This window comes from Phyllopteryx taeniolatus, chromosome 11 (assembly GCF_024500385.1).
Source record: "Phyllopteryx taeniolatus isolate TA_2022b chromosome 11, UOR_Ptae_1.2, whole genome shotgun sequence".
Classification (NCBI taxonomy): domain Eukaryota; kingdom Metazoa; phylum Chordata; class Actinopteri; order Syngnathiformes; family Syngnathidae; genus Phyllopteryx; species Phyllopteryx taeniolatus.
Genome location: NC_084512.1, coordinates 12,855,718 through 12,882,674, shown reverse-complemented (window position 1 = coordinate 12,882,674; position 26,957 = coordinate 12,855,718). Strand labels below are relative to the sequence as shown.

Here is a 26,957-nt window from a genome sequence, read left to right as displayed (position 1 = left end):
ATCAGGATCTGAAGAAGGTGTCGGAGGAGAGCAGGCCCAACAGAGACCGCCGGGCGGTGTTCACTGACGTCTTTGATGATGTGTGTGAAGGCTCATCTGCATCCTGAGGGAAATTAAGCCTGTTCCATTTCCACTGTACCCACCCACTGATTTTTTTGAGCCTTTGCCGTCACATGTGTTGGACGGGACGGCGAGTCCCTGGCGTACTGAGCAGGCCTAAGTGGCGCAAACAGCAGTCGTGGTGCATTAGACAGTGGGGTCAGCAGTGGACTACGGCTTCATCGCTGCTTATTCATAAGCAACTTGACACAAGCATGGAAAGTTCTAGTATACGTTATACGTCACATATATTATTCATCCATGCATCCATTTTCTTCCGCTTATCTGAGGTCGGGTTGCGGGGGCAGTAGCTTTAGCAGGGAAGCCCAGACTTCACTCTCCCCGGCCACTTCATCCAGCTCTTCCGAAGGGATCCCGAGGCGTTCCCAGGCCAGCCGAGAAACGTAGTCTCTCCAGCGTGTCTTGGGTCGTCCCCGGGGTCTCCTCCAGGAGGGACGTGCCCGGAACACCTCACCGGGGAGGCGTCCGGGAGGCATCCTAAACAGGTACCCTCTCAATGCGGAGGAGCAGCGGCTCTACTCTGAGCCCCTCCCGGATGACCGACCTTCTCACCCTATCTCTAAGGGAGAGCCTTATGATATAGATGTATATTAAAGTACTCGCTCAAAACTCAAAATGAAGGACTTGACTGGGGACTTGCTTGTCTCAACTTAGGACTTGACTCGGGACTTGAGGGTAAAGACTTCAGACTGACTTGTGACTTGCAAAGCAATGACTTGGTCCCGCCTCAGACAGCAAGCCTTAAGAGTATCGAGAGGTTGTCATGACTCCTCCCAATTTTGAAATGTTAACCCCATATAGGACATTACAGGAGAAACCAAATGGTTCTATTATTACCTTATAATGAGGTGTGGTGGCCATTATGACTAGCGAATAATTTACCAAATATGGCTCACTGGCCAATAAAGGGCTCCAGGAAACGCCTTAATAAATTAGAGTCAAATAAAAGAACACACACGCTCACTAACAGAATGTTCTATTCATCACAGGCCCTGACGAGTGAAACATAAAGTGTAGGTCTTGAGACACTACTCTGCTCTATGCTGCATGTAAAACCCCATTTACATCAGTCAGTGCATTATCCTTTGGGGCTATAGCACATTCATTCATTCATTCGTTTTCCGTTCCGCTTATCCTCACAAGGGTCGCGGGCGTGCTGGCGCCTATCCCAGCTATCTTCGGGCGAGAGGCGGGGTACACCCTGAACTGGTCGCCAGCCAATCGCAGGGCACATAGAAACAAACAACCATTCGCGCACACATTCACACCTACGGGCAATTTCGAGTCTTCAATTAATGCATGTTTTTGGGATGTGGGAGGAAACCGGAGTGCCCACAGAAAACCCACGCAGGCACGGGGAGAACATGCAAACTCCTCACAGGCGGGGCCGGGATTTGAACCCCGGTCCTCAGAACTCTGAGGCAAATGTGCTAAGCAGTCTCCCACCGTGCCGCCGTTATAGCACACGCTAACCTCAAATCATATGGCTGTGCTTTACTGTGAACAAAAAAACACTTTGTGACTGCAACAAGCATGAAAAGAGCGAGCCCAGTGTACAATTGTGTAACATGTTCTCATGAGAGTTTTGTTGGAAATCATTTGAGAAGTTCAGCGCTTTGATTTAATTCAGGGAATTTGGAAATTGTCACTTGACAAGAATGTATAGGGCTTTTATAGTATTAACAGGAATAGCCTAAAGTTATTTTTCGTCTTATTCAATGAAATAACTGGATTTATGTGAGAATTATATTGTATGGTAATTATTCACTTATTATATTATTTAACTTTTAACTTTTCATATTCCCCCAGATAAACTTCTAACAGAAAGAGACCATTTATTCCATGTAAGTGTTGGGGCGGGGGGACACAAAACTTGAATTTCCAGACCATCCCAGAAGCCATGCAAGCCCAAGCCAAGACATTACTTCAACCGTGTCGGATCATGAGCAGATACTTTCTTTCTCGGAGCTTGAGCCTTTCTGTTACTTTAGTAACGGTTAAGTTTAATTTCATCAGTCCATGAAACTTCATCCCAGAATTGTTGAGAACATCCTCACTACTTTTTGGCAAATTCCAGCCTGGCCTTTTGGTTCTTCTTGGTAATGAATGATTTGCATCTTCTGGCGTCGCCTCTGTACCTTTGTTCATTAAGTGTTCTGCGAACATTAGCTTGTTGTGATCCTGCCACTCCTGCCTTCTGGAAGTTGTTGCTGATGTAACTAACTATTATTTTTTATTTTTTTTAATAATCTTTTTCACAGCTTTCCCAATTTTTCTGTCATCTGTATCTGCTAACTTCCTTTAACTACCTGTTTAACTGTCTTACAACTTACAACAGCTTTTTTTTTTCTCCTTCAAGCCATTCCAAATGGTTGCATTGGGGATGGTCAATGTATTAATGTGCAATTTTTCATCTTCTCTCATCTTGAAAATTGCTCATTTTTCAACTAAGAGACAGCTCTCTGGTGTTCATGTTGGTTCTGCATCCAAAGTAACTATTATAAATGCAGTATGAATATGCAAAGTCTGAATCTGTAGCTGAGCATAGGCACTATTATTTGAATAATTGATGTAATAGGACAAAAGTGGGCAACACACCTCTAAGTCACATGTTCCGATACTTTTTGCTCACATGAAAAATGGATTTGATTCAAACAAAAACTGCTATCTTATAAGTTGCTTATCTGATCCAGATATTAAAAGCTGTAAATTAAAGCTGAAATGCCAATATCTATATTTTTTATCTTCATCTGTTGATGTCGTCCCAAATGTTTGACGATTTTTGCTTCTAAACAAAAGATTGATTGTCAAAACTTCTCAGTCTGTTTGCTTCCAGTCTGAGACAATGACACTGATTGCCTCAAACTCAAGACGAGCTTGTCGGAAATCTGCAAACAAGGCAAAGTAGTTGGACCTTCTTTCTAGTCTCCATGTCATCACTTTCATTTCAACATTAACGATAACAACAGCTACTGTCACGTTACTTAACGTTGCCTTTTCTCCTCGAGAAACTGGAAAACAATATCAAAGCAGTGCTGAAAAGGGAGAAAGCAAGCAAGGCCATAAGACGGTAACACGTCATGTCTTCGTCGCAGTAGGAGAGTGGGAATGGGAGACGTGATATATGGTTTCTGTTGTGTATGAACTGCCTTGTGACGTGCATGCTCAAGAGTTTGGTAGAGGCTCAGCCCTATGAACTAAACATTTAAGGTTTAAAAACAGGACACTTTAAATGTAATATATATAGACACACACACAGATTGACGATTACTCATATTTTTTGGTTTCGACTCATCTTCTCTTCTATGACAATTATCTTAAAGTTGATGTTACATTCTTTAGTTTAACTCATTAGACTTGTACCAACACTTTCACAAAATGAAAAAAATAATGTTTTTAATGCCCAGTGAAAGTGTTATCGTGAGTACATGTTTTGGGACACCTTGCATATATTAAAGGCACGATCAAAGATTGTCATCTTTGAGAAGGATTTAACAAAAATGTTACTGTAACGATCATTTGTGAATAAAATACCCTGTATTACTAACCCTATGTATTATGTCTGTATGTATGTAGTGTCACACTATAACTCAACATTCATATTTATCAAATATCATATATATCATGTATCATATCATATTATCATCATATTTTACTAATATATTCTAGGCAGCACATTAGGCAGATATGGCCGCCTCACAGTCCAGAGGTTCTGAGTTTGAAACTCGGGCCCTCTTGTGTGGAGTTTGGAGAACCCTTGTGCTACTGCTTCTTTTTGCTCTCCATAAACATGCATTTCATGATCTTTGACGTCTCTAAATTCTCCACTGGTATGAATGTGAACGTGAATGCTTGCTTTTCTATACGTGCCCTACGAATGGCTGGCGGCCATGCAGTCACGCCTCTCCCCCAAAGTCAGCTGGAATTGGCTCCATCACCAGCGTGTGTTAAAACTGTAAAAAAAAATACTGAAAACTTGAAAACAGTGACACAAAAGGTAGACGCAGAGCGGGGGCCAGGCCGTTCTGAAACTTATAATCATTGAAAAGCGGCTTTATTGAACCAATATGACAGTGAGGCGACTTTCACTTTTACCACTAGAGGGCAGCAATGACTTGAAAGAAAATTGCTGTTTGGTTGACTGTATTTTAAGTACTGTAGGCCTGCATCATTTCAGTCACAGACTTCTCAGACTGTTATTCACATTCAATTCCTAACAAATGTAAATATTTTTAATTGCCGCAATAGTTCTGTGAAGTAAATAATATTTAAATACGATTCCGAAAATGCGGCGGCCTAGGCGTCCTGCCTGGTCCAATTCCATCAAGGTGATTCTGAGGTCGTGCAAGACAATAGAGTGTTTTACAAGTTACTTCAGTGACTATTTTACATTTGATTTTCTTTTTGAAAATCAAATCGATTTATGTATTGACTAATTTTATAAGATGGCTAACTGTAAGTAAATGTACTGGTAGTGTAGTGTTACATGCTGCTGCCTTTAATGCAGATGGTGTCCAATAAGCCAAAAATCTCAAATTAATTGTAATATCATATTTCATTAAACATCAGATTTTCTAGACTCTATAGCCTAAAGTCAGCGCTGATTGGCTCCAGCACACAACGACGATAAGCGAAGAAGAAAGTGGATGAATAGAGCCGCTTTTCTTCACTTAATTCTTATTCATGTTTTAGTATTATTTGGTTGTATCATTTCTTCAATATTAGCTAATTTAATTTAAATATTTAACATTGTATATATTAAATTTCAACTATAATGTTATAATGTTATTGTTATAAAAGTGTTTTTTTTTTATCTCTCACAAGCATTTGTTTTGGGATGTCACGATGTCATGATTGGCTAAAAAATAAAACGTGGTAAAGATGGCTCACAATGACCAAATCATGGAAATGACTTTAGCCTCATAGATTAATTTGTGATGACATCAGCTCTTCAATGTGTTCAATAACCAGAAAAAGATTAGGGGATATTATCGATTGACAGGAGTTGACTTTTGCCCCCTGCTGGAGCGAGTGCGCTGCTATCCGCTGGAGTCGAATCACAGGTCAAAGTCTTGCTTCGTGTTGTTTTCACTCACTCGCAAAGCTCCTCTCACACTGTTGACAACACGTCGGACATTCTTCCGACCATGTTGCTCCGGGCCGTCGCTCTCCTGCTGCTCCTTTGTGTGACTGCCGGTGTGTGTGCCACGCTGGGCCACTACCAGTCCACAGCACAGCAGGAGGACGCTCCTGCAGTGGATCCACTAAACACTGCTGTAGAAGACGCTAAACCCCACGAGGACCTGAACAACGAACTCGCTGAAGTATTACCGAACAAAACTCCTGAAGTAGTCGAAGGGCCGGGAGAAAGAAACCAAGATGTGGAAGCCCAGCATCAACCTTCTCAGTACGAAGAAGAGGTGGGGGAGAGCAATGAGATAGAGCCAGTTCAAATGAACATTTCCGCACCACTTGACAAAAACAACAATAGGTGGAGCCTCATGTCGATTAGAAACAGTTTCCAAATGATGCATGGCTACTTTGACTCCCTGGTGGAGCTGGTGGGGGGCCACAATGGTATTTGTCAGTATCGCTGCAGATATGGTGAGTATGTTGTCTTACACACACTCCTCATGTTTGGCCAATGAAATTAATGTCACGCTTTCATAACACTCTCTGAAATGATGCGGATAACCGGATAGGACACATTCCAACAATGTTGACTGCATACATTTAATTTTTATGATTGTACTGTAACTTAATAGATATGTCATCAAAGGTCCAAATATTCTTTTTAATCTCGCGTGGGTTTCCGCCAGGTATTTTGGTTTACTCTCATATTCCCAAAAAACTGAAGAGTCCAAATTGTCCTTAGGTGTGCATGTGCGTGTGAATGGTTGCTTATCTATGTGGCCTGCGATTGGCTGGCGACCAGTTCAGGGTGTTTCCCGTCTCTCTGAATTCAGATGGGATAGGCTCCAGCACACCTGCGGTCCAAGTGAGCATAAGCGGTACAAAGAATGAATGGGTGCATGGATTGAATTACCAAATGGGGTTCCCTGTCTTAGTCACTGATGGTCTAGTGGTAGGTTCACCTGACTTTAGTGCAGGCAGCGTGAGATCAGTTCCCACTCAGTGACTGTGTGAATGTGAGTGTGAATGGTTTTCCGTGTCTATATGTGCCTTGTGACTAACTTGAGACCAGTTCAGGGTGTAGTCCGCCGTGCGCACGAAGTCAGATGGGATAGGCTGCAGCACCCCGTGACCCTGAACAGGATTAGCGAGATTGAGAATGGATGGATGGTGTTTTATACTGTATATAAGTCCATCCATCCAGTTTCTGAGCCGCTTTTCCTCACTAGGGTCGCGGGCGTGCTGGAGCCTATCCCAGCTATCATTGGGCAGGAGGCAGGGTACACCCTGAACTGGTTGCCAGCCAATCGCAGGGCACATACAAACAAACAACCATTCACACTCACATTCACACCTTCGGGCAATTTAGAGTTGTCAATTAACCTACCATGCATGTTTTTGGGATGTGGGAGAAAACTGGAGTGCCCGGAGAAAACCCACGCAGGCACGGGGAGAACATGCAAACTCCACACAGGCGGGGCCGGGGATTGAACCCCAGTCCTTAGAACTGTGAGGCTGACGCTCTAACCAGTCGCACACCGTGCCGCTGTATATAAGTAACTCTTACAATTAAATCCTGATCATTATAATCTCTGGATACAGCTCTTTATTGAATGCCATGTTTAATGCGTGGGGTACCTAAAGTTGTGAATGTTATCTTCTCCATATCCTTAGGAGAACGGCCTCAGCCTCGTCCTGGCTACAAGCACCAAGAGCCCAATGGCTGCAGCTCTTCCATGGTGGGATTCCAGGTGATTGTTGCCCTCGGTGGCCTGTTCATGGCACCAAACAGCTGACACACACAGATTGATTAGCGCTTGTAACAACCACCAAATGTACTGGCATAAACAAGTGTTTTTCCTGTGCCAGCTTGATCTTGGCATCCCTGCCATTTCTGAGTGCTGTAACCAGCTTGATGTGTGCTACGACAACTGTGGCATCAACAAGTACGACTGTGACACCAAATTCCGCTCTTGTCTTCATAACATTTGCTCTGACCTCAAGAGGAGTCTCGGCTTTGTGTCCAAAGTACAAGGTGAGACAAAGACATGTCGCTCTTCACATTAATCTTATAAGATTCAATACATGTATCAAATATTCTGCCTCTAACAAAGAATGCAGTTTTGACAGACAATGTATAGTTATATTTAAATGAGTGTGAAGCCGCTGGGATAAGAATCAGCACCTCCAAATCTGAGACCATGGTCCTCAGTCAGAAAAGGGTGGCGTGCCCTCTTCAGGTCGGGGATGAGATCCTGCCCCAAGTAGAGGAGTTCAAGTATCTCGGGGTCTTGTTCACGAGTGAGGAAAAATGGAACGGGAGATCGATAGGCTGATCGGTGCAGCGTCTGCAGTGATGCGGACTTTGTATCGATCCGTTGTGGTAGGGAAAGGAGCTAAGCCGAAAGGCGAAGCTCTCTATTTACCGCTCGATCTACGTTCCTACCCTCACCTATGGTCACGCGCTGTGGGTCGTGACCGAAAGAACAAGATCCCGGATACAAGCGGCCGAAAGGAGTTTCCTCCACAGGGTGTCTGGGCTCTCCCTTAGAGATAGGGTGAGAAGCTCGGTCATCCGGGAGGGGCTCAGAGTAGAGCCGCTGCTTCTCCACATCGAGAGGAGCGAGATGAGGTGGCTGGGGCATCTGATTCGGATGCCTCCCGGACGAATACCCGGTGAGGTGTTCGGGCACGTCCCACCGGGAGGAGACCCCGGGACGACCCAGGACACGCTGGAGAGACTACGTCTCTCGGCTGGCCTGGGAACGCCTCGGGATCCCCCCGGAAGAGCTGGAGGAAGTGGCTGGGGAGAGGGAAGTCTGGGCGTCCCTGCTAAAGCTACTGCCCCTGCGACCCGACCTCGGATCAGCGGTAGAAAATGGATGGATGGATGGATGGATGGTATAAAATATAAAGACCTTACTTTCTCAAAGGACTGATCAAAGGATACAGTAATCTTTAGTTAAACCCTACTGTGGATATACAGTACATGAATTATTATGATTAATTATAATATACATCTATCCATCCATCCATCCATTTTCTGAGCCGCTTCTCCTCACTAGGGTCACGTGCATGCTGGAGCCTATTCCAGCTGTCATCGGGCAGGAGGCGGGGTACACCCTGAACTGGTTGCCAGCCAATCACAGGGCACATAGAAACAAACAACCATTCACACTCACAGTCATGCCTACGGGCAATTTAGAGTCTCCAATTAATGCATGTTTTTGGGATGTGGGAGGAAACCGGAGTGCCCGGAGAAAACCCACGCAGGCACGGGGAGAACATGCAAACTCCACACAGGTGGGGCCGGGGATTGAACCCAGGTCCTCAGAACTGTGAGGCAGACGCTCTAACCAGTCCTCCACCGTGCCGCTAATATACATCTAATATATCTTTAATTTTGTATTAACAAATAATAAATATAACATAACACACACAATAAAAATGTATACACAAAAGAAAATAAATAAATAAAACAATGTTTGTATTTATAAGTAATCATTGTGCCTTAATGATGTCACTGTGAGTTATTGTGATAATTATATTTAACGTCTAATGTATTATTTATGCTACTACATACGTGCATAAATACTGTCCATACGTACATACTACATACGTACACACATCTTGTAATTGTAACCCAGCTCTAATTTGATTTTATGCATTTTTATTTTGCATTTCTATTATATCTGTTATTTTATGTGTGATACCCATTTAATCGCAAACAAACTGTTAAAAGAATATCGCTCCGACAGTGTCAATCAAAAGTGTGCATTCATTTATTATCTTTGTAAGGGCAAAATATTTGATTGGGTTCTTGTGTAGGATTTTCATGAGATTTTGTGCGTGTAATACTTAATGTGAGTGTGAGTCTACTCTATACTGATGAAATCTCTGCTTGTGGCTTCCCCACCTCATAGCCTGCGAGTCCATGGCAGATGCCTTGTACAACACAGTGTGGACTCTTGGATGCCGGCCTTACATGAACAGCCAGAGGGCAGCATGTGTTTGTGAAGGAGAGGAGAGGGATGAACTGTGACACTGAACACCATGGACAACTTTTTCACTCATTTAAAAAAAAATTAAAATAAAGACAGTTTGGCACATATTTCAGAGCATGGAAGAGAGATGTGACAGAGGCCAAATTGAATGCCAATATCTGGGCGTTACAACAAATAATGAATGATGAAACGTGCATTTCTACTCCTCCTATTGCATTAATGTTCAGGACAATTCTTAGGCCTGCATAACTCCATTAACATTCATTTCTTTAAGACTCCAGACAAAGGAAGTTTTTTGTGGACACAAAACACAAAAACACTTAGCAGGCTAGTTGTGTTGAAAATGTGAGTCAGTGTAAGTTATTTTCTATTTATGAATGTAGGAGGAACTGCTCCATATACACTCAACAGCCACAACATTAGGTGCAATGCAATGCATCTATTATCTATTATATTACATTTAACAATAATAATGATCATCTCATAAATTAATTTACAACCACAACAATAAATTATGTCAAATGAACACCTCTTAGTATCTATCAATCTGTGCCTGCACTGGAAAAAAATTTTTAATACTGCTGTAGTGTTGCATTGCAGTATTTCATTAGGTGTACAGTAATGCATCACCCGTTTCATGCACTGTATATTATTATCAATATTCAGTGATGGTGTAAAATAAAAACTACTTTGATAAAAGCCACGCAGTCAATCCTGAACATTAAAAAAAGATCTTTATGTTGTACTTGTTCCAAATGAACTTGTCTTCATGTTGCAGTTGTTACAGATGAGGGGCCCTGTGACCAGAGTGATGACTTCATATTAATGTCGCTGAGTATAATGTCTGTAAATTGTGGTGTCAGCAAAGGGGCACATAGGCACTGAGTTTAATCCACTTTCCACCAAAGAGTATTGGGTGGTAGAGGCTCATTACAGTAGAATACAGAAACTGTAAATTTTATCTTTGTATTTCCATTACAACATGTATATCAGTGATGGCAATAACTGTGTCTTTTATTAAAATATTTGACCTCATGCCCACCAATGAATTCAGCAAGCAAGAAGAAACGGACACAGTCAAGTGCATAGTGCTGATGTAAGCAGCTATCTTTTCTTAAACGCCAAGCCTTGTTCCACTCTTGGCACCGCACCACTGCAGCTGGTGTCATCAACCGATGTAATAATATTTTCTTTGACACAATTCAATTTAATTAAAAAATTTAGCCAACCAATTTTGACCTGCATGCATCAAACACACTTGGTCCAGTGCCAATACAACCTTTTTTTTTGCTAATCATTTGCTTAAAACATCCATCCATCCATCCATTTTCTGAGCCGCTTCTCCTCACAAGGGTCGTGGGCGTGCTGGAGCCTATCCCAGCTATCATCGGGCAGGAGGCGGGGTACACCCGGAACTGGTTGCCAGCCAATCGGAGAGCACATATAAACAAACAACCATTCACACTCACATGCACACCTACGGGCAATTTAGAGATGTCAATTAACCTACCATGCATGTTTTTGGGATGTGGGAGGAAACCGGAGTGGCTGGAGAAAACCCACGCAGGCAAGGGGAGAACATGCAAACTCCACACAGGCGGGGCCGGGGATTGAACCCTGGTCCTCAGAAGTGTGAGGCAGAGGCTCTAACCAGTCGGTCACCGTGCCGCCTGCTTAAAACATAACATTCATTAATACGGTTGTCAACACTCGGTTCATTAAAACAAAGCAATAGCGACTAGCTTTTGTGTTTTCTGAGTTTCTCTTTGATACAATGCGAATGGAGGATGTGTGGTCTGAGGTGGAAGTACATTACAGAAAATGGAGATCTTGGTCATAGACATGGCATTATTGCATGTTTTATTTGGTTGTCCTCAAAAAATGGCATTACGTTAATAGCCAAAATCATCATGTAGTGGATTTACATGGTTGTTGCAACAATATGGTCACTATGACAACCACAATCGCATATTTGTCGGGTTGGTCAATTAAATGTCTCTGATTGCAACACATCTCTTGAATTTGAATCCGTCTGGCTGCTCGGCTCGGGCAGGATGAAGATGGGGCCCCCGCTCAATGTGTGCTGCTCCTGAGATGGGGCGCCACGACGGACACGTCCCCGACAAGGCAGAGCGCAACGAGACCCTCCCACGCCGCATACCAACACCTGGCAGTGGAGGAAGACCTGCTGTAAACATACAGGACAAACCCGCGGGAATTAGACATAAAGATGTGTAATAGTCACAGTGAGTAATCTAAACAACACACTGTCATGCAAACATAAGCCCACACACTCTCTCGACGGCCAGCTGGCTCCCAGCAGGCTGCTTTACTCACCCGGTTCTCCTTGCCAATGAACTTGAAGACAGGGACCTGGTAGTGCTTGGAGAGTTGGTCCTTGGATGAGTGCTGAGTAACTGTTTCATCCGAAATACATCTGCTCACAAGACAAAGAGGTTAAGTCTTTACAGGGATTCTGCTCCAAGGCTTTCAAAAACAGTTTTATTTTTTAAAATGAAATTTGGTGTGTGTGCTGGTGGGGGGGGGGGGAACAAGATACCACTTTGCTGATGTGGAAAACGACTCATATAGCAAAGAAAATGACAAGGAACCTCCAAAGTCCAGAAGTCTTATAATGTATTTTCCTGATAAAATATGCCAAACATAATTCGAAGTTCAAACCATCATCATAGATGGTGTAATGAGACTTCAGTCCAGTGAACATCTAACAAATTTAACTCTACAAGTTTGTCTTTCTTGTCTTTGAAGTTTTGGTGTTATTGTGTGTGATCGGTGATGGCAAAGATGAAAAGTGTAATGATAATCACAGGACATTGTAAATTGAGCCTGAGACCAAATTTTAAGTTCAGGACAATAAAAAGATGGACCAAGAATAGCCTTGAAAACGTCTAAAATTACACATGCTTATATGTTCAAAGTGCCGTTCAGAGCCCCCTATTTTGAAACTGAGGATGAACATGACAACTGCATGTACAAAAATGTATGTAATAAAATTCAATATCACAATTTCACAAAATATAGCCACAGATTTTCACTTACACTGCCACTGAGCCATCGTAAATAGCAAAGTCTAACATCAATAATATGTTTTCTTTTTAAGAAATTAAGACTGCAGTCAAGTGCAACTGTAATGGGTTTAAGTAGAAAAAAGGTTAAATTATTATGCTATAAAAACACAAATGGCATTTGTTATGCCAGAGGTCGTTTAAATGCCACTAGAAGTTGCAGTGTTTGCGATCTGAACTGATATTCAAATTATTTTGAGGGAGCACAAAAAGCTCATTTTTACTAGCCACCCATAATGGGCCACTTTTGGGTTCCAGTTGAGAATCACCAGCTTAAAACATTGCATTAGAACAACTAGAAGTAAATCAGTGGCATGAAATGGATTGTGTTCAGCTTTGGAAGTGCCACTGTATGAGTAAAAGTGTTTTATCTGTGCTCCTCGCGTTTAATTTAATTAATTAATGATTATGTCATGTTTTGCGTAACAACTTTATTTGCCTTTTTTATTTTTTGTCGCTGCAAAGCACTTTGAATTGCCCTGTGTATCAATTGTGCTCTACAAAGGAAATTGCCTTGAAGCTTGTCTTGCCTTAAAAAAGTTAACCTGAGAGTCAATAGGCGGTGCAAAAATAAAAACAATTGTGTTTTTGGTACAGACCATCAGCTGGCAAGGCCATTGGTGTTTGACATTTGATGTGACACATGAGGTTCGCTGTCCTATAACTGTCAATCATTTTATTCCCAAGGCAGCTGACGCTTCTGATCTGATGAATCACCATGTTGCAGGACCGAATTAATTCATAAAACTAAATGGAGTTAAATGAATGTCAAAAGGCAGGAGAGGCTTTGTACTGTAAATCCTTGCATAAATGTTTTTTTTTTTTAAATAAATAAAGAATTAAAAAAAAGGTTTTGCAGCCACTGCAATTGGTTGGTGACCGTTGCAGGTTGTACCCCACTTGATGGATGTATAGATGGATGATTTGCAGACTTTACAGCTTTGTGGAGAAAGACATGCATTAAATGTCTTTCTCCATGGACACAGATTCATCCATCCATTTTCTGAGCCGCTTCTCCTCACTAGGGTCGCGGGCGTGCTGGAGCCTATCCCAGCTGTCATCGGGCAGGAGGCGGGGTACACCCTGAACTGGTTGCCAGCCAATCGCAGGGCACATAGAAACAAACAACCATTCACACTCACAGTCATGCCTACAGGCAATTTAGAGTCTCCAATTAATGCATGTTTTTAGGATGTGGGAGGAAACCGGAGTGCCCGGAGAAAACCCATGCAGGCACGGGGAGAACATGCAAACTCCACACAGGTGGGGACGGGGATTGAACCCCGCACCTCAGAACTGTGAGGCTGACGCTCTAACCAGTCGGCCACCGTGCCGCCCGGACACAGATTGTTTTCTAAAATAAAAATTGGTGCTTTTTTCCATCCATGATCTATTTTGCTTATCTAAGCTGTATCGTCGACTCAGTCACTGGGCTGCTGACACATAGTTGCAAACGATGATTATTGCCCCATTGTTGCTTTGTGTGTTTGTGTGTACACAGTATGTGTTGATTATTTTTCTAATCACGAATTAACTTGTAAAAAAAAAAAAAAAAAAAATTCAGGGGGAACTGTGTTCCCGGTTTATTTTAAAAATTGTTCACAAGCTAGAAAAGTGTAACGTTACAGCGAGTGGGAGAGGGTGTTGAACTATTTTTATTTCACTCCCCGCTTTTCTCACATTCTGGACACCAAAGATAGAACTATATGATATATGACAACACTAATGTTAAAAAGCAGAGGCGCTTCAAAGTTTGCTACATTTGTTTTGTTTTAATTTGACTGACAACTGTTACTTGTATAATCATACAATTACAGCAATTCATTTCCTGAGTGTCACTGTGAATGTATTTACACAACTTGTTCCAGGCGTTTATAAGCGGTAACTTAGTCAACTCAAACCACCACTAAATATCATCACTATAACATCGCAATCAATAATATACAAAAATGCAATAGTGTATAACAGCATACAAATGTGCCACCAACATTCAATATACATGTAATAACATGACAAACGAAAATAAAAATAATATTCAGCAGAGATGTTGATTATTCAATTTCTTAATTTGTTGCCAAAGGATGTGTTTTTCATGTTGAACATGTAACAAGTTTAACCTTGACTAATCAGGGGATCAAAAAATGCAGACATTGAGTATGAGGATGAATTTTTAATCTGATTGGTTAAAGAAACAGTCCCATTTGACGATATAGTTGGAAAAAAAGAATACAATTACATGGAACCAATATTAGAATTTAGATTGTAATTTTACGTCAGTGCTTCTGATAGTGTTTAGGCTAGTGGAGAAGACCTTGCAGGCCCTGACTTGTCACCACTGCTAAAATGTTACTTAATGGGTATTGGGCACCCTAATTATGATATAATGTTGTATGATGGCGAAAGCTTTATAATTTCCATGATTTCTTTAAAAGTCTGAACGTTAAAAGGGTTTTGTTAAGCGACTCCAACAAAAACTGGGTCATGTCTGTGTTCTGCTGTTGTGCTATTTGCTAATTTATGCAGCAGGTGACTTCAAAAGTTATTCAACTCCGGGACAACTCACCCATCTTTGATGAGGTAATATTTTAGGGCCTGGTCAGCTTTGGGCCCTGGTGTTGCAAAGCAGCTCTCTACCAGGGCAGAAAGGCCCTCCACTCTCTCTTTGGGCTCAACCCCGAAGAAGAGGGAGTCGTGAAGGCTCAGATGAGGCGGCGTGCGGTAAGGCTCCGAGAACTCAGAGTTCTTGAAGAGCTCCAGCGAGAAGGGGAAGACTCCCTCGCTGTGGCCGGCCAGCTCCAAGGCTGAGCTGTGCTGACTTGCCTGGTATCCATCAGACACTTGGTACTCCCTGGGAAACTCACAGGTGATTGGCAACATTAACTTACTGGTGCGTACTATCAGGTCATTGCTGCTACCCGGGTTGGCCCTGGGAAGACCTGTCACCAGGTTGGTTGCCACTATCTTGTCATCTGTCACCTGCGAGGGAGTCGTCAACATTGTCATAAGTTCTACGAAGCACAGAGATGAACCTACCAAGTGGGACTGACCTCTACAGCAGTGCCACATGTCTTGAGACTGAAGTTCAGGTTGATATGTGTGCCATTAGAGATACCCCGACATGATGAGTTGGAAAGAAAGAGGTCCAATCCTCCAACAATGTCCTTTGGTACTGACACTATGATGGAGCCGGGATTGCACTCGACTGGCACTGCGGAGCATGTACGTATTTACATTAATAGCAATTAATACTGTAAAATGAGTAAACGTCTTGCTTTTACACCATTCCAAATACAGTGACAGTTTGATCCCAATATACTGTATGAGGGGCAGTCAAGAAGTAATGAGCCCAATTTCATTTAACCTATTAATAGTCAACATTTTTCAGAAATGTTCACAATTTGTATTTCAAATACTAGTTTGAGGCGGCACGATGGACGACTGGTTAGCACATCTGCCTCACAGTTCTGAGGACCGGGGTTCAAATCCCGGCCCCGCCTGTGTGGAGTTTCCATGTTCACCCCGTGCCTGCGTGGGTTTTCTCCGGGCACTCCGGTTTCCTCCCACATCCCAAAAACATGCATTAATTGGAGACTCTAAATTGCCCGTAGGTGTGACTGTGAGTGCGAATAGTTGTTTGTTTGTATGTGCCCTGCGATTGGCTGGCAACCTGTTCAGGGTGTACCCCGCCTCCTGCCTGATGACAGCTGGGATTGCCGCCAATTATAAAATTACATTTGAAAAAATCTTTAAAAAAGATTAATTTGACCTTTATCCGCCATTTAAATGTCAATCTCTTCCGATATTGGATTGTATTTCTTGTGCAGTAAATGAAAATGCAAAGACAAGCAACTTGGATTGTTAATATCATTGATGTTGTCATCTGTTGTTGTCACAATAACGATGATGAAGATGATGATGATGATGATGAAGATTACACACACACAAACCTACCCTGACATGTATGTAAGTCATAGCTCAGTTGCAGTCCTCGAGGACAGTGACACCGGTAGGAGTCGTGCAGTGACGAGCAGCCATGGCTGCAGCCTCCATTGTTTACATGGCAGCCTGCCATCTCTGCAAGACACAGAAATGACTGAGGAGAGGAAAGTTCAGGCGGAGGTTACGTTACAGTATTTCGAAGGTGACAATGTAGAGAATCCAGAGTCCAGTCCAGTACCTCGACAGTTGAGCCCGGCCTCATCCAGCACTCGACCCGGACCGCACTCACACCGTCTGGATCCTTTGGTGTTGACGCAGACCTCTGCACAGCCACCATTGGCCTTCTCACACTCGTTCACATCTGAACATAACACACGCACACACCTGCATCACACAGTAGGTGGCTTTTAATTGACTACAGTAGATGAGTCACCTAGGGGGATGAGGATGACAAATTCAATTCAAGGCGAACTGCATAATACTGAAGGGACAAGTAATAATAAAGATGGATGAAACTAGGGATAGGTTAGGGGAGAATTAGGTCACTGTCATGTATCTTTTCATCATTTACCAGACAAAACATGAGGTGCACCTGTCCAAAATAACAAGCTGCAACACATAAGTACAAAGATAATAACAGTATTATTTTTTTGAGCTGATTTAGGACAGTTTTGATGTCCAAATATCACATTGGTTTTGCTAAATCAGGTCAACCTTTTGAACTATGACCACATGTTTTGTTTAAATGCACAGGTATTTTGGCTTTAGAGATTCAAATAAACTGAGCTTCATGACCTGAATTTTGAACAGTGATGACGTAACATTCAATTTGCTGGTAGTTATTTTTATCAGTCTACTACTGTATTTACAGTAAGCATAGTTTGTAATATTTGATTAATGAACTGTTACCAACTTGGCATAGAAACCTGACCTGAACAAGAGAAACGGATGTCATTTTCAGATTCAGCGATGCAAAATTGTCCTAAATCAGTTGAAGAAACAGAAAACTTGCACACAAAAAAATTGTAAGCCAGTGTAATGTTTATGTAGTTTAATAAGCTATACGATTTGAACCACCTCATAAAATAGATGCAGTGCAGTTTTACACCACTGTATAGTAGAACCACAATATTAAAAATTTTCTCAAATGCCTCCCTCTTTGACAGCATCTTTTGTTCCAGCTCTTTACTGGGTACAAGGTGTACCTAATGAAATGTCCTAATGAAGTGTCCACTGAGTATCTACCCAGTATTTAGGCTGGGTGATCAGTGATAAACCAGTACTCCAGGTATTAACCAGAGGTCATGAATGGATAGCATCTTATTAATATTATTATACAGTATCAAATAACATTTATACTGGGATGAATATATCAGAACTGTGAGTTCTGTTGTTACTGTTGTTGGTACTCTTGTTCCATGTTTTCCTGTTGTCGTCTGTAGCAAATCTTATCTACTGCACTCTTCCTTCCTGTCGGTTAGTCTCACCCAGGCACGTTTGTCCGTCTGGACCCAGAACTGTTCCAGGAGCACAGCGACATTCCGACTCAGGACATATTGAACCGGCACATGGAACGTCATCACAGATGTCATAGAAATCTATGATACATAAACATGATAATTTAAAAGGGAAAAGGTCAGTGACAGGATGCGCTGAAGGTTCAACTCACGACCACAATAGACATGGAAGCAAACTGAAGGTCTGGGCAGGCGATACACAAAGTAACCCCCAGTGCAGGCCTTCACGTCCACTCTGGCATTCCAGTGGCAGCAGTCGTCCCCAAAACTGGCGCACACTGGCAGAGTGACGATGCCTTCCTGTGGCTGAGGGTGGCTGCCATTGAGCCAGATAGGAGCGTGGGTGCCGCAGTGGTTCTCAGAGATGCAGAAGGTGGGCATGGCGTCCCCCGCCATTCCTGTGAAGCGATACCACTCCCCGGACATGTGGCTATCGCAGAGAGTCACTCCGGACTGGTTGATGTGATACTCTGTGTTCCTCCATGGTTCATTCAGGCTGTTGTAGGCAGAACATGGGTCCAGGGCTGAGGGCAATAATAATAATAAAACTATAATAGCAAAATGATCATTAAAAAAATTATTTATGGGGCACCTTTGCTGCAAGCCAAGGATGCTTTATAATATTACGTCTGAGTGATTAAGATGATGACTTTCTAAGAAAGTAATAGGTTTGGATTGTAGTTTAAAAAGCATTATGAAGGCACTCTAAGCGTTTAACACATAACGTCCCAAAGTTCGGGGGTGCGACTAATAATGGAAAATAATCAAAGTAGGAAGTAATTGTGTCAACTTCCAAAGCTAGTTGCTAATTGAACCTCTGCACATGAACTCCTTCAAATACAGTACTCGCAAAATGATTTTCACCGTACAGGTGAAATTTCAGCAAAAACCTAAACTGCATTATGACCTTTAGAGGTGAACAGAATTTCACCGTCTCTAAACTTTGGCAACACATTTACAACTGTTTAATGTTTCAGCACTTTCTACACAACTCTTAAGGAGCTGAGTGACAAAATTCAAAACGGGTGTTTGATCCATAGATCGACCAATACATTTCCTGGAGCAATTAGAATTGCTATTTTAACAGTCTTCTTTATCTTCCTGTTCACATTTTGACATCAGGAGACAAAGATGACACATAACAATTGATCCAAGGTCCTACACAATTGTAAGGCTTCACAACATGCTCTCAGAGGGAAGTGGCCACTTAGCATAGAGCGTCACAGGGCCTCTTCGGACAGTGAAATCTAACTTTTATAATGCCTTTCCTCAACCTTTGTGGAAAACATCATCCGCTCAAGGCGAGACAAAAAGGGTGCCTCCTTTTAAACACAGGAAAAGACAGCACCGCTTAAAATGAATTTGACTCCACTTTTCCATACTGATGTCATCGGCGGCCCGTTGCTTTAAATATAATACTTCCAGGACATCTCGCTAAGAGAGGAAAGAAAAGAAAATTCCTTAGCAAAAAACAGAATCTGAAGAGGCCATTGGGAGGTTGCAACAAGATACAGAGAGACCGGAAGAGTCTCAGAAAGGCATAGTTTTATGATCTTTGTTTTTTGTTGACCTTTGCATTGTTTTGATTAGATTTAGTTTTGTTTCATGGGGCCTCTTGGGATTCTTGTTTTAAAAGCAAAACCTTGTAGCATCACTTTCAAAAGTAACCCAGAAGAAGCTCTGTTTTGGGTACTTGCCCTACATTTAAAAAGGTTGGCTTCATTCCTCTGAGAATTCTAGAGATAAGATTCAAAATTTGGAATATGTCAGAAACTGAATGGGGGTAAATTTGTATAGATGTCCAAACAAAATTTATGCAGTGTTGAGAAAGTTCATTTTCTCGCGAATTAGTTCAAAGTTCAGTTCATCATTCCAAAAATGAACTAGTTCAGTTAATAATTCAAAATTTTTAACTAAGTTCACTGTTCCAAAAATGGAATCGTTCATCTTTTTTTTTTTTTTTTTTATTCCAAAACTGTATGTTGCTGACCCTCGAAATACTGGCATTTCATTTTCCCATTGTTGCCACCCATTCAGACCACACTAGTAGCCAGCTTCAGCTAATAAGGAATTAAAACAAAAACAGGACTTTTGTCCCTAATGTACAAGCAAAAACACACAACACAGTATGACAGGAACGATGGTGAAAAGAAATGGGTAACTTTGCATTCCAAGCAGCTCTGGCTGAGTACATTTACAAAAACGATTATCTTATTTGGTCTTATATTACAAAACAAAATAGATTCCATCTTATGGCAGTGTGATCGTACACTAAAGCATTCTGAGACAAATCATAAGTTTCTCTCCAATTTACGGAGTGTCACAGAACGCAACTGCGCATGTAACCATGAATGGCGGCCGCACTGAATCGGTTGCCAAACATGGTGGGTATCCACCCCACATATGAAGGCTCGTATTTAGTGTGTTCGGACGGGTTTTGTCCTGGAAGTCCCTAGCAAAACCTGGCACTCTTGAATGAAAACGAACTTTCGTTCGAAAACCGTTCGCAAGACGCCAGAAAGAACATTTTCTCAATAATGTTCATCGGGCAGAAATGAACTATATTCAGTTCACGTTGGACCAAAATATAAAATAGCTCATGAACCTTCGTTCATTTAACTCGTTCAGGTACAAGGCTGAATTTATGAATACACATCTTAAATTAATCCAATACAAATAGCTCATATCACACCAGTGGAACTAAACAAATACAATAAGAATATCCTGACACCTGTTTTAAATGTGGCTAAAGGAACATTATTTTCCTTTATGTGGCAATGTACTGTAGATAAGTAAGAACATTTTGGGATGAGGTAAAAATTATAGGGGAAAGAGTTGTTTGTAAAAACAACAACAACAAAACAAAAAAACCAAATAAAAGATAGAAAAGAAAATCTCGCTTCAATCACACTTTTTCTGTTAGGACTATTTCCAGAAAAGCACAACTACAGTAAGAATGAGCAAACTCTCCTAAGTCTTGGTTTAACGACAGCAAGGCAATGTATTGCACTGGTATGGAAGTCTAGTCACAGACCTAATACCAAACAATGGATGAATCAAACGCTGTCAACACTACCTCTAGAATGAATAACATACATTTTAGAGGACAAACAACAGACTTTAGAAAACTTGTGGTCACACTTTATTGATTATCTTAAGAATATGGATGCGCTCGGATGCTTGACCAGGCTACGTCTTGTGAATTTCTTGTTGCCAAAATTGTTGACCTGCAGCCAACTGTTGGAAGAGGAGCTTGTGTTGTATTTTTTTCCATCCATCCATCTTCTTTACCGCTTATGCTCACTAGGGTCACGGGCGTGCTGGAGCCTATCCCAGCTATCATCAGGCAGGAGGCGGGGTACACCCTGAACTGGTTGCCAGCCAATCGCAGAGCACATATAAACAAACAACCATTTGCACTCACATTCACACCTTCGGGCAATTTAAAGTTGTCAATTAACCTACCATGCATGTTTTGGGGATGTGGGAGGAAACCGGAGTGCCTGGAGAAAACCCACGCAGGGACGGGGAGAACATGCAAACTCCACACAAGCGGGGCCGCGGATTGAACCCCAGACGTCAGAACTGTGAGGCAGACACTCTAACCAGTCACCCACCGTGCCGCTGTATTCTTTTCTTTCTTGATTGCATTATTGCCTCGTATTTGGGGGAAAAAAATCATTACAAATATTTCTGAAAAAAATAAATTTGGCTTTCATCAGTCATAAGCTGCAACTAGCTTCAGCTGCATCCCTTACTCTTTATTTCACCTCCTTAGTTCCTCCCTTTTGTCGACGCTCCACTTTCATAAAATGTGTTCAGATCTAAATTTCTCACTCTACAGGACTGTAAAGTAGGACCTCCACTTCCATGCTTAGTTAAATATAAGTTTCAGCAAGCGTGGCAATGTTATTTTAGCAATTTGTGTTAAATAACCATATAACTGTAGGTATGCTAATGCCTGTTAAAGTTGTCTGCTAGAAAGCAGCATGACAATACAAAATATACATCCAAATGAACAGTAAAATAGCTTCAGCAGAACCAAATTACCATTTTAAAATTGTCCAGACACAGCCCGGACCTAAATCCAATCTATGGGGTGTTCAGAAAGGGACTCTGTACAAGAAATGTCCTTGCAATTGAAAAGCACTTTTGAGAGGAAGCCAATTCAAGATATGAAACGATAGACTCCTGACCAAAAGACGGAATGTTGTCATTAAAGCATAATGTGCTTCAATATAAAGTATTATTTCAAGACAGACACGGCAGAACAACTTGTAGAGTCGGGGCTAGATACAACTAAATATATACTGTAGCACCAACACAAATGAAAAAGTTGTGTTATATTGTGTAAAACTATTTTCAAGAACAATTGTATGTCTTTGAATTAACCAGTTAAACAAACATTGTCATGAAAATTTCATGAGCAGAGAACACGGCAAAGCAATACAAAACAATACTCATTGGTAAAGTTCGGCACAAAAAATAAAATAAACTGCATACATTTCCCAAAATGATAAGCATAATCATGCTCCTGATAAGCAACATGCTGTATCCTCAAACAGGCAGCGCTGAGTGAAATAAATAAAGGCTATGAAAACTATAGGCCTACATGACACAAGGAGCAAACGAGGGGGGGGGGGGGGGGGGGGGGGGGGGGGATGCCTGGTTCCGCAGCCTCTGGTTAAAGAGAGGGCATATGTATGCAATCAACTTATTCCACATTCATATTTTTCCTTCACAGAGTTGTTAATTTTAAGCGCATTCTATAGGTCATAGGTCGACGTTAACAAAACAACAACATTGTAATTTTTAAAGTCCGGATATTTTAAAAGTGCCCCGTAATTATCCATTGCAGATGACTTAAGGTGCGTTGGATTCCATAGTTCTACTGTGCCAAATCACAACAGGCGTTATCTCAAGGCAAAACTGCCTGCCTCCGAACAGAACAGAACAGAACAGAACCATGACTCCATGGGGGGGCCACCATCTGCCTCCAACAGTTGGGATGGTTACTATAATATTTCACATAGCAATAGCAGTAAAGGCATGCAATAGTAATGCTAGACTACTATCCAATTGATATTGGTAATACAGTACGTACTTCTACTGATAGTAATAATGACAAACCTGGATACTTAGCAAGATCTATGACGAACTGGTCGCCAACCAATGGCAGGGCACATATATCTTTAGAGATAAAAAGTGGAGTGAACAAAAGCCATTTGAGGACAATCAACAAAATGAGCAATTAATGACTGTTCTCATCTTGTGTAATTAAGAATCAAAAGGAGAAAAATAATAGGAGGACATGACATTTTATTATTGCTACTGGCTTCCTATTTAGTGCAATTGTCACACAAAAGTTCATGATCACATTAACAACAAACCACACTAAAGCTTATTGAATTCACAAAAAACCCTAATACTTATTAAAGTAGCATTTTAAATGATAAAAATGGCAGTTCTTCCGTTAAATTAGTTACAGTCTAACAGCATGATGAATAAACAAATATTTGCCTTCACAATGATGATCATAGCTGTTTTCAGAATGTCAAGGAGGTATTAATTTATTCATTCATTCATTTTCCATACCGCTTATCCTCACTTATCCCAGCTATCTTCGGGCGAGAGGTGGGGCACACCCCGAACTGGTCGCCAACCAATGGCAGGGCACATACAAACAAACAACCATTTGCACTCACATTCACACCTACGGGCAAATTAGAGTCTTCAATTAACCTACTATGCATGTTTTTGGGATGTGGGAGGAAACCGGAGTGCCCGGAGAAAACCCACGCAGGCACGTTGAGAACATGCAAACTCACCACAGGCGAGGCCGGATTTGAACCCGGGTCCTCAGAACTGTGACCCAGATGTGCTAACCAGTCGGCCGCCGTGCTTAATTAATTAATGTAACTGTATATAATTTGCATTGTTACAAAATTACACTGCATCATACGAAGAGGTGCTTCTTGCTGGTTACCTCATTTAGTTTCAGTACAGTTCTATACCACTGCAAACAACAACAATTATAAAATTGCAAATTTTAAGACCTTGAATGCCACATAATGTATACTTTATGGACAAAAGCATCATAATCAGTTTCTCAATAAATAAGGGCTAGACCCGCCCCAGCCTACCCTGCATTTTACCTCTAATATAAATTGAATCTTTACGAAATACTATTATATAAGAATGCAGACATATTATACTCACTGACAGCTGTGACCTGAAAAGCTTCTCGTAGCAGAACATTGAGCCAAAAAAGCATCATGTTGCGAAAATGATATTGCATCATTGGGTCAGTGTGTAGTAGCACGTATTGTTCATCCCTCAAAGAAGTCTGCTTTTAATATGAACCTCTTATCTGTATGTGTCACTCACCTCACCTTCACCTCTGATTCACAGAAATCATCCTCTCATTGTTTCACACCATATGTCCCTCCCACCACTCACATCCTCAGAACCCTTTAGCTGCAAATAAAGGTACATTTTTTGATAGTGTAGCAGCATTAGACCAATCCAATCAGTCAATTTGTTAAAGCAGTGCGAGGGTTTGAACATTTACCACGACTGTATTGAAGACTGAAACCTTTCCAGGAATTTCCTGTTCAAGAGAATACATTATGAGAGGCCATCAGAGAGGTACTGTAGTTCAGGTTTACCTCTCACATACTACTGAAACACTCTTACACACAATACTGATTTTTTTTTGTTCGCGAACAACTGAAACGCTGTCATACTCACTCAAATACTGAAACTCTCACACACACCATTCTCACACTAATTTCAGTCGTGTGTGTGTGTGAGAGGATTTCAGTAGTGTGTGTGAGTGAAAAAATTTTTTGTCGTGTGTGTGTGTGTGAGCGTTTCAGTAGAGTAGAGTAGTGTGAGAGGTAATCCTGAATTACTGTAAGTCCCGGACGTCTCCTTCTATAATTTGTCATTCAGATGGTTGACATGACAACCAGTAGAAACCAAATGCGGCACAAACACTCATTTGGTAGCAAGCAGAGATTACTTTAGGGTGGCACTTTTTTGGTTTCTTATACAGTATGTAAAATAAATCAATGAAGACATTAATTCAAGTTGCGCTCTAGAGATAATGAGGTGGAAAATGCCATGCTTTTCTTTTGTGACTACTTCTGGAACTAAGACATTGATTTACTTCTGGGCTCAGGCAGGTTTAATCAGCTTTGTACACTACACTATGCACACAAAGAAGGCGTTGCAGTCAAGTACTCAACACGAGCAACAACTGCACAATCGGATGACAGCAAGTACAGAGCTGTATAAACATTCCGTCTTGAACAAAAAAATTATACAGTTACCTAGCTACAGAGATATTATGTCAATGACACAATTCAAGCTTTGCGCAAGAGGTTTTACACCAAAAAAAGTACCACATTTATCATGGGAATGACCGATTGTGCTAAAAATAAATAAATAAATAAATACAACAAAAAAAGTGTCATGCACGTCATGGACATTATACATTTTGCCCTCCACCCATGTTATATACCGTTATGTCAATCAGTTTTGAAATTCTTTATTTAAAAGGAAAACATATGGCATTTATTATTCAATGAAGATGTATTATTTGTGCATACTTAAAATTATTGACTTACAGATGACATTACATTTATTGGCATTTAGTTTTCATAAAGTTGTAGGCTTTCAAAGTTGCACAAATATGTTTATCTGTGATTTTAGAAAATGCCAAGATAGTAAGTAGACTGTAAATGTAAAAAAAACGCATTTACATTCTGCATATATTAAGTAAATAGATAGATAGATAGATAGATAGATAGATAGATAGATAGATAGATAGATAGATAGATAGATAGATAGATAGATAGATAGATAGATAGATAGATAGATAGATAGATAGATAGATAGATAGATAGATAGATAGATAGATAGATAGATAGATAGATAGATAGATAGATATAGAGGTTGTACAGCAAGTTATGTAGTTACAAACCACTGATAACATTCAAGAACAGGAAAGCCAGATAGGCATGTCTCATTGTTTTATATAGTTTCGGGCAGCTACATGGATTATAGAACTCACACAAGGTTCAGTTTCAGTTTAGACAAAAGATTTGTTGCTTACATTGTATTTTTTTTAAACTCTGTATAAAGTGTACTCGGTATACAGGATACTGTACTGTCAGGATATTGTATGTATCCTGGTGCATAGGTACACTTTCTGGTTGCATCTACAGTATCTCTAACAGGATGTACAAAGGAAGAGCCTGAGAAGCCAGTCAAGGCCTTGTAAACATTGATGACGCCACACATTCATTTAAGGCAGCAGACAAAAATAAAGCAGACAAATGACCCAGCGGACCACAAGCTCCAAAACCTGGATAAGGATTTTATTGATAATTGAATTACATTTCTCTTTCATACATATTTCATAAATGATACAGGATTTTACACATTCTTTTTTTTTTTTTTGCCAATATTACAGCATCATGTCAACAGAAACATAACGTCTAGAAAGAAATAATACAGATAATAATAATAAAAAAAAACAGGAGTTCAGAATGGAGTACAAGGTCATTTCACTCGTATATGCTTCACTCTTTTAAACATATGGTACGTGCACACCAGAATTTCAAAAACACACATTCAAGACAGAAGAGTAATTTGGACAACAAATAAGAGGTGATGAGGACAACAGGAGCGGTATGTGTTAGGAGGTTTCCCCCTCCAAAAGCTACCATGTGCCACCTGACATTTTCCTTTAGTATGAGAAGCAGGACGTTAGGAAGTGAGGTCAGCAGTCAAAGAGCCTCTTTACTAGTGCACTGAGGATGGACTTTTTCCCCATTCTCTGAGGATAAATGCAATGCAATAAAGAAAATGGACATCGTTGAGGTGTGAAGGAGAGCGGCTGATCGGCGAGGATCAAGTTTGGCAGAACTAATTCTAAACACGCAGGCCGGTCCACTGCTAGGAATCTCTACAAACAACGTTCTTAACTTTTTTTTGTCTTTTGTAAGAATCTTTTTTGTTTGTTTTAACATAATTCCCCATTTAAAGATACATTCATGCAACACCCTCTTTATATAAAGGTCTCTATATTTGATTTATTAAATTTTAAAACGCATGGGGGCCGGGTAAGTAAATGATGGACAGTGCGATTA

General features: G+C 41.1%; 3 protein-coding genes across 7 annotated transcripts in view; 1 reads left to right on the top strand and 2 right to left on the bottom strand.

The window, feature by feature from the left end:
- The first annotated feature begins 5,205 nt into the window (after nt 1–5,205).
- On the top strand, nt 5,206–9,956 carry pla2g12b (phospholipase A2, group XIIB). The gene is made up of 4 exons (XM_061790644.1): nt 5,206–5,724; nt 6,928–7,004; nt 7,123–7,288; nt 9,177–9,956. Exons 1-4 carry the CDS (start codon nt 5,268–5,270, stop codon nt 9,293–9,295), a joined length of 819 nt encoding a protein of 272 aa, XP_061646628.1. The 5' UTR covers nt 5,206–5,267; the 3' UTR covers nt 9,296–9,956.
- Nucleotides 9,957–11,091: 1,135 nt separating this feature from the next.
- On the bottom strand, nt 11,092–24,155 carry oit3 (oncoprotein induced transcript 3). 2 transcript variants are annotated; one of them, XM_061790641.1, is made up of 9 exons: nt 24,019–24,155; nt 17,952–18,323; nt 17,770–17,880; nt 16,521–16,643; nt 16,295–16,417; nt 15,391–15,551; nt 14,907–15,319; nt 11,595–11,694; nt 11,092–11,445 (listed from the first exon to the last, which is right to left on the bottom strand). In XM_061790641.1, the coding sequence occupies exons 1-9, from the start codon at nt 24,098–24,100 to the stop codon at nt 11,242–11,244; spliced, it is 1,689 nt and encodes a 562-aa protein (XP_061646625.1). In that variant the 5' UTR covers nt 24,101–24,155; the 3' UTR covers nt 11,092–11,241. The 2 variants fall into 2 exon arrangements, with proteins under 2 accessions (XP_061646625.1, XP_061646627.1); XM_061790643.1 differs by having other exon boundaries at nt 11,092–11,442.
- Nucleotides 24,156–26,162: 2,007 nt separating this feature from the next.
- The window catches only part of mcu (mitochondrial calcium uniporter), a 71,512-nt gene continuing 70,717 nt past the window's right edge, over nt 26,163–26,957 (bottom strand). For all 4 annotated transcript variants that reach the window (XR_009790815.1, XM_061790148.1, XM_061790147.1 and 1 more), the window contains one exon: nt 26,163–26,957. This exon is cut by the window's right edge. The gene's annotated coding sequence lies outside the window, so the exon portion shown is untranslated.

Bases quoted from the DNA above. Each gene is read 5' to 3' on its own strand.
- pla2g12b (XM_061790644.1), top strand. From the start codon at position 5,268: ATGTTGCTCCGGGCCGTCGCTCTCCTGCTGCTCCTTTGTGTGACTGCC. The intron at 7,005-7,122 runs GTGATTGTTGCC...TTCCTGTGCCAG, and splicing joins CTTCCATGGTGGGATTCCAG to CTTGATCTTGGCATCCCTGC. The intron at 7,289-9,176 runs GTGAGACAAAGA...CCCACCTCATAG, and splicing joins CTTTGTGTCCAAAGTACAAG to CCTGCGAGTCCATGGCAGAT.
- oit3 (XM_061790641.1), bottom strand. From the start codon at position 24,100: ATGATGCAATATCATTTTCGCAACATGATGCTTTTTTGGCTCAATGTT. The intron at 16,418-16,520 runs GTACTGGACTGG...TGTGTCTTGCAG, and splicing joins GGCCGGGCTCAACTGTCGAG to AGATGGCAGGCTGCCATGTA. The intron at 15,552-16,294 runs GTAGGTTTGTGT...CATGCTCCGCAG, and splicing joins TGACTTACATACATGTCAGG to TGCCAGTCGAGTGCAATCCC.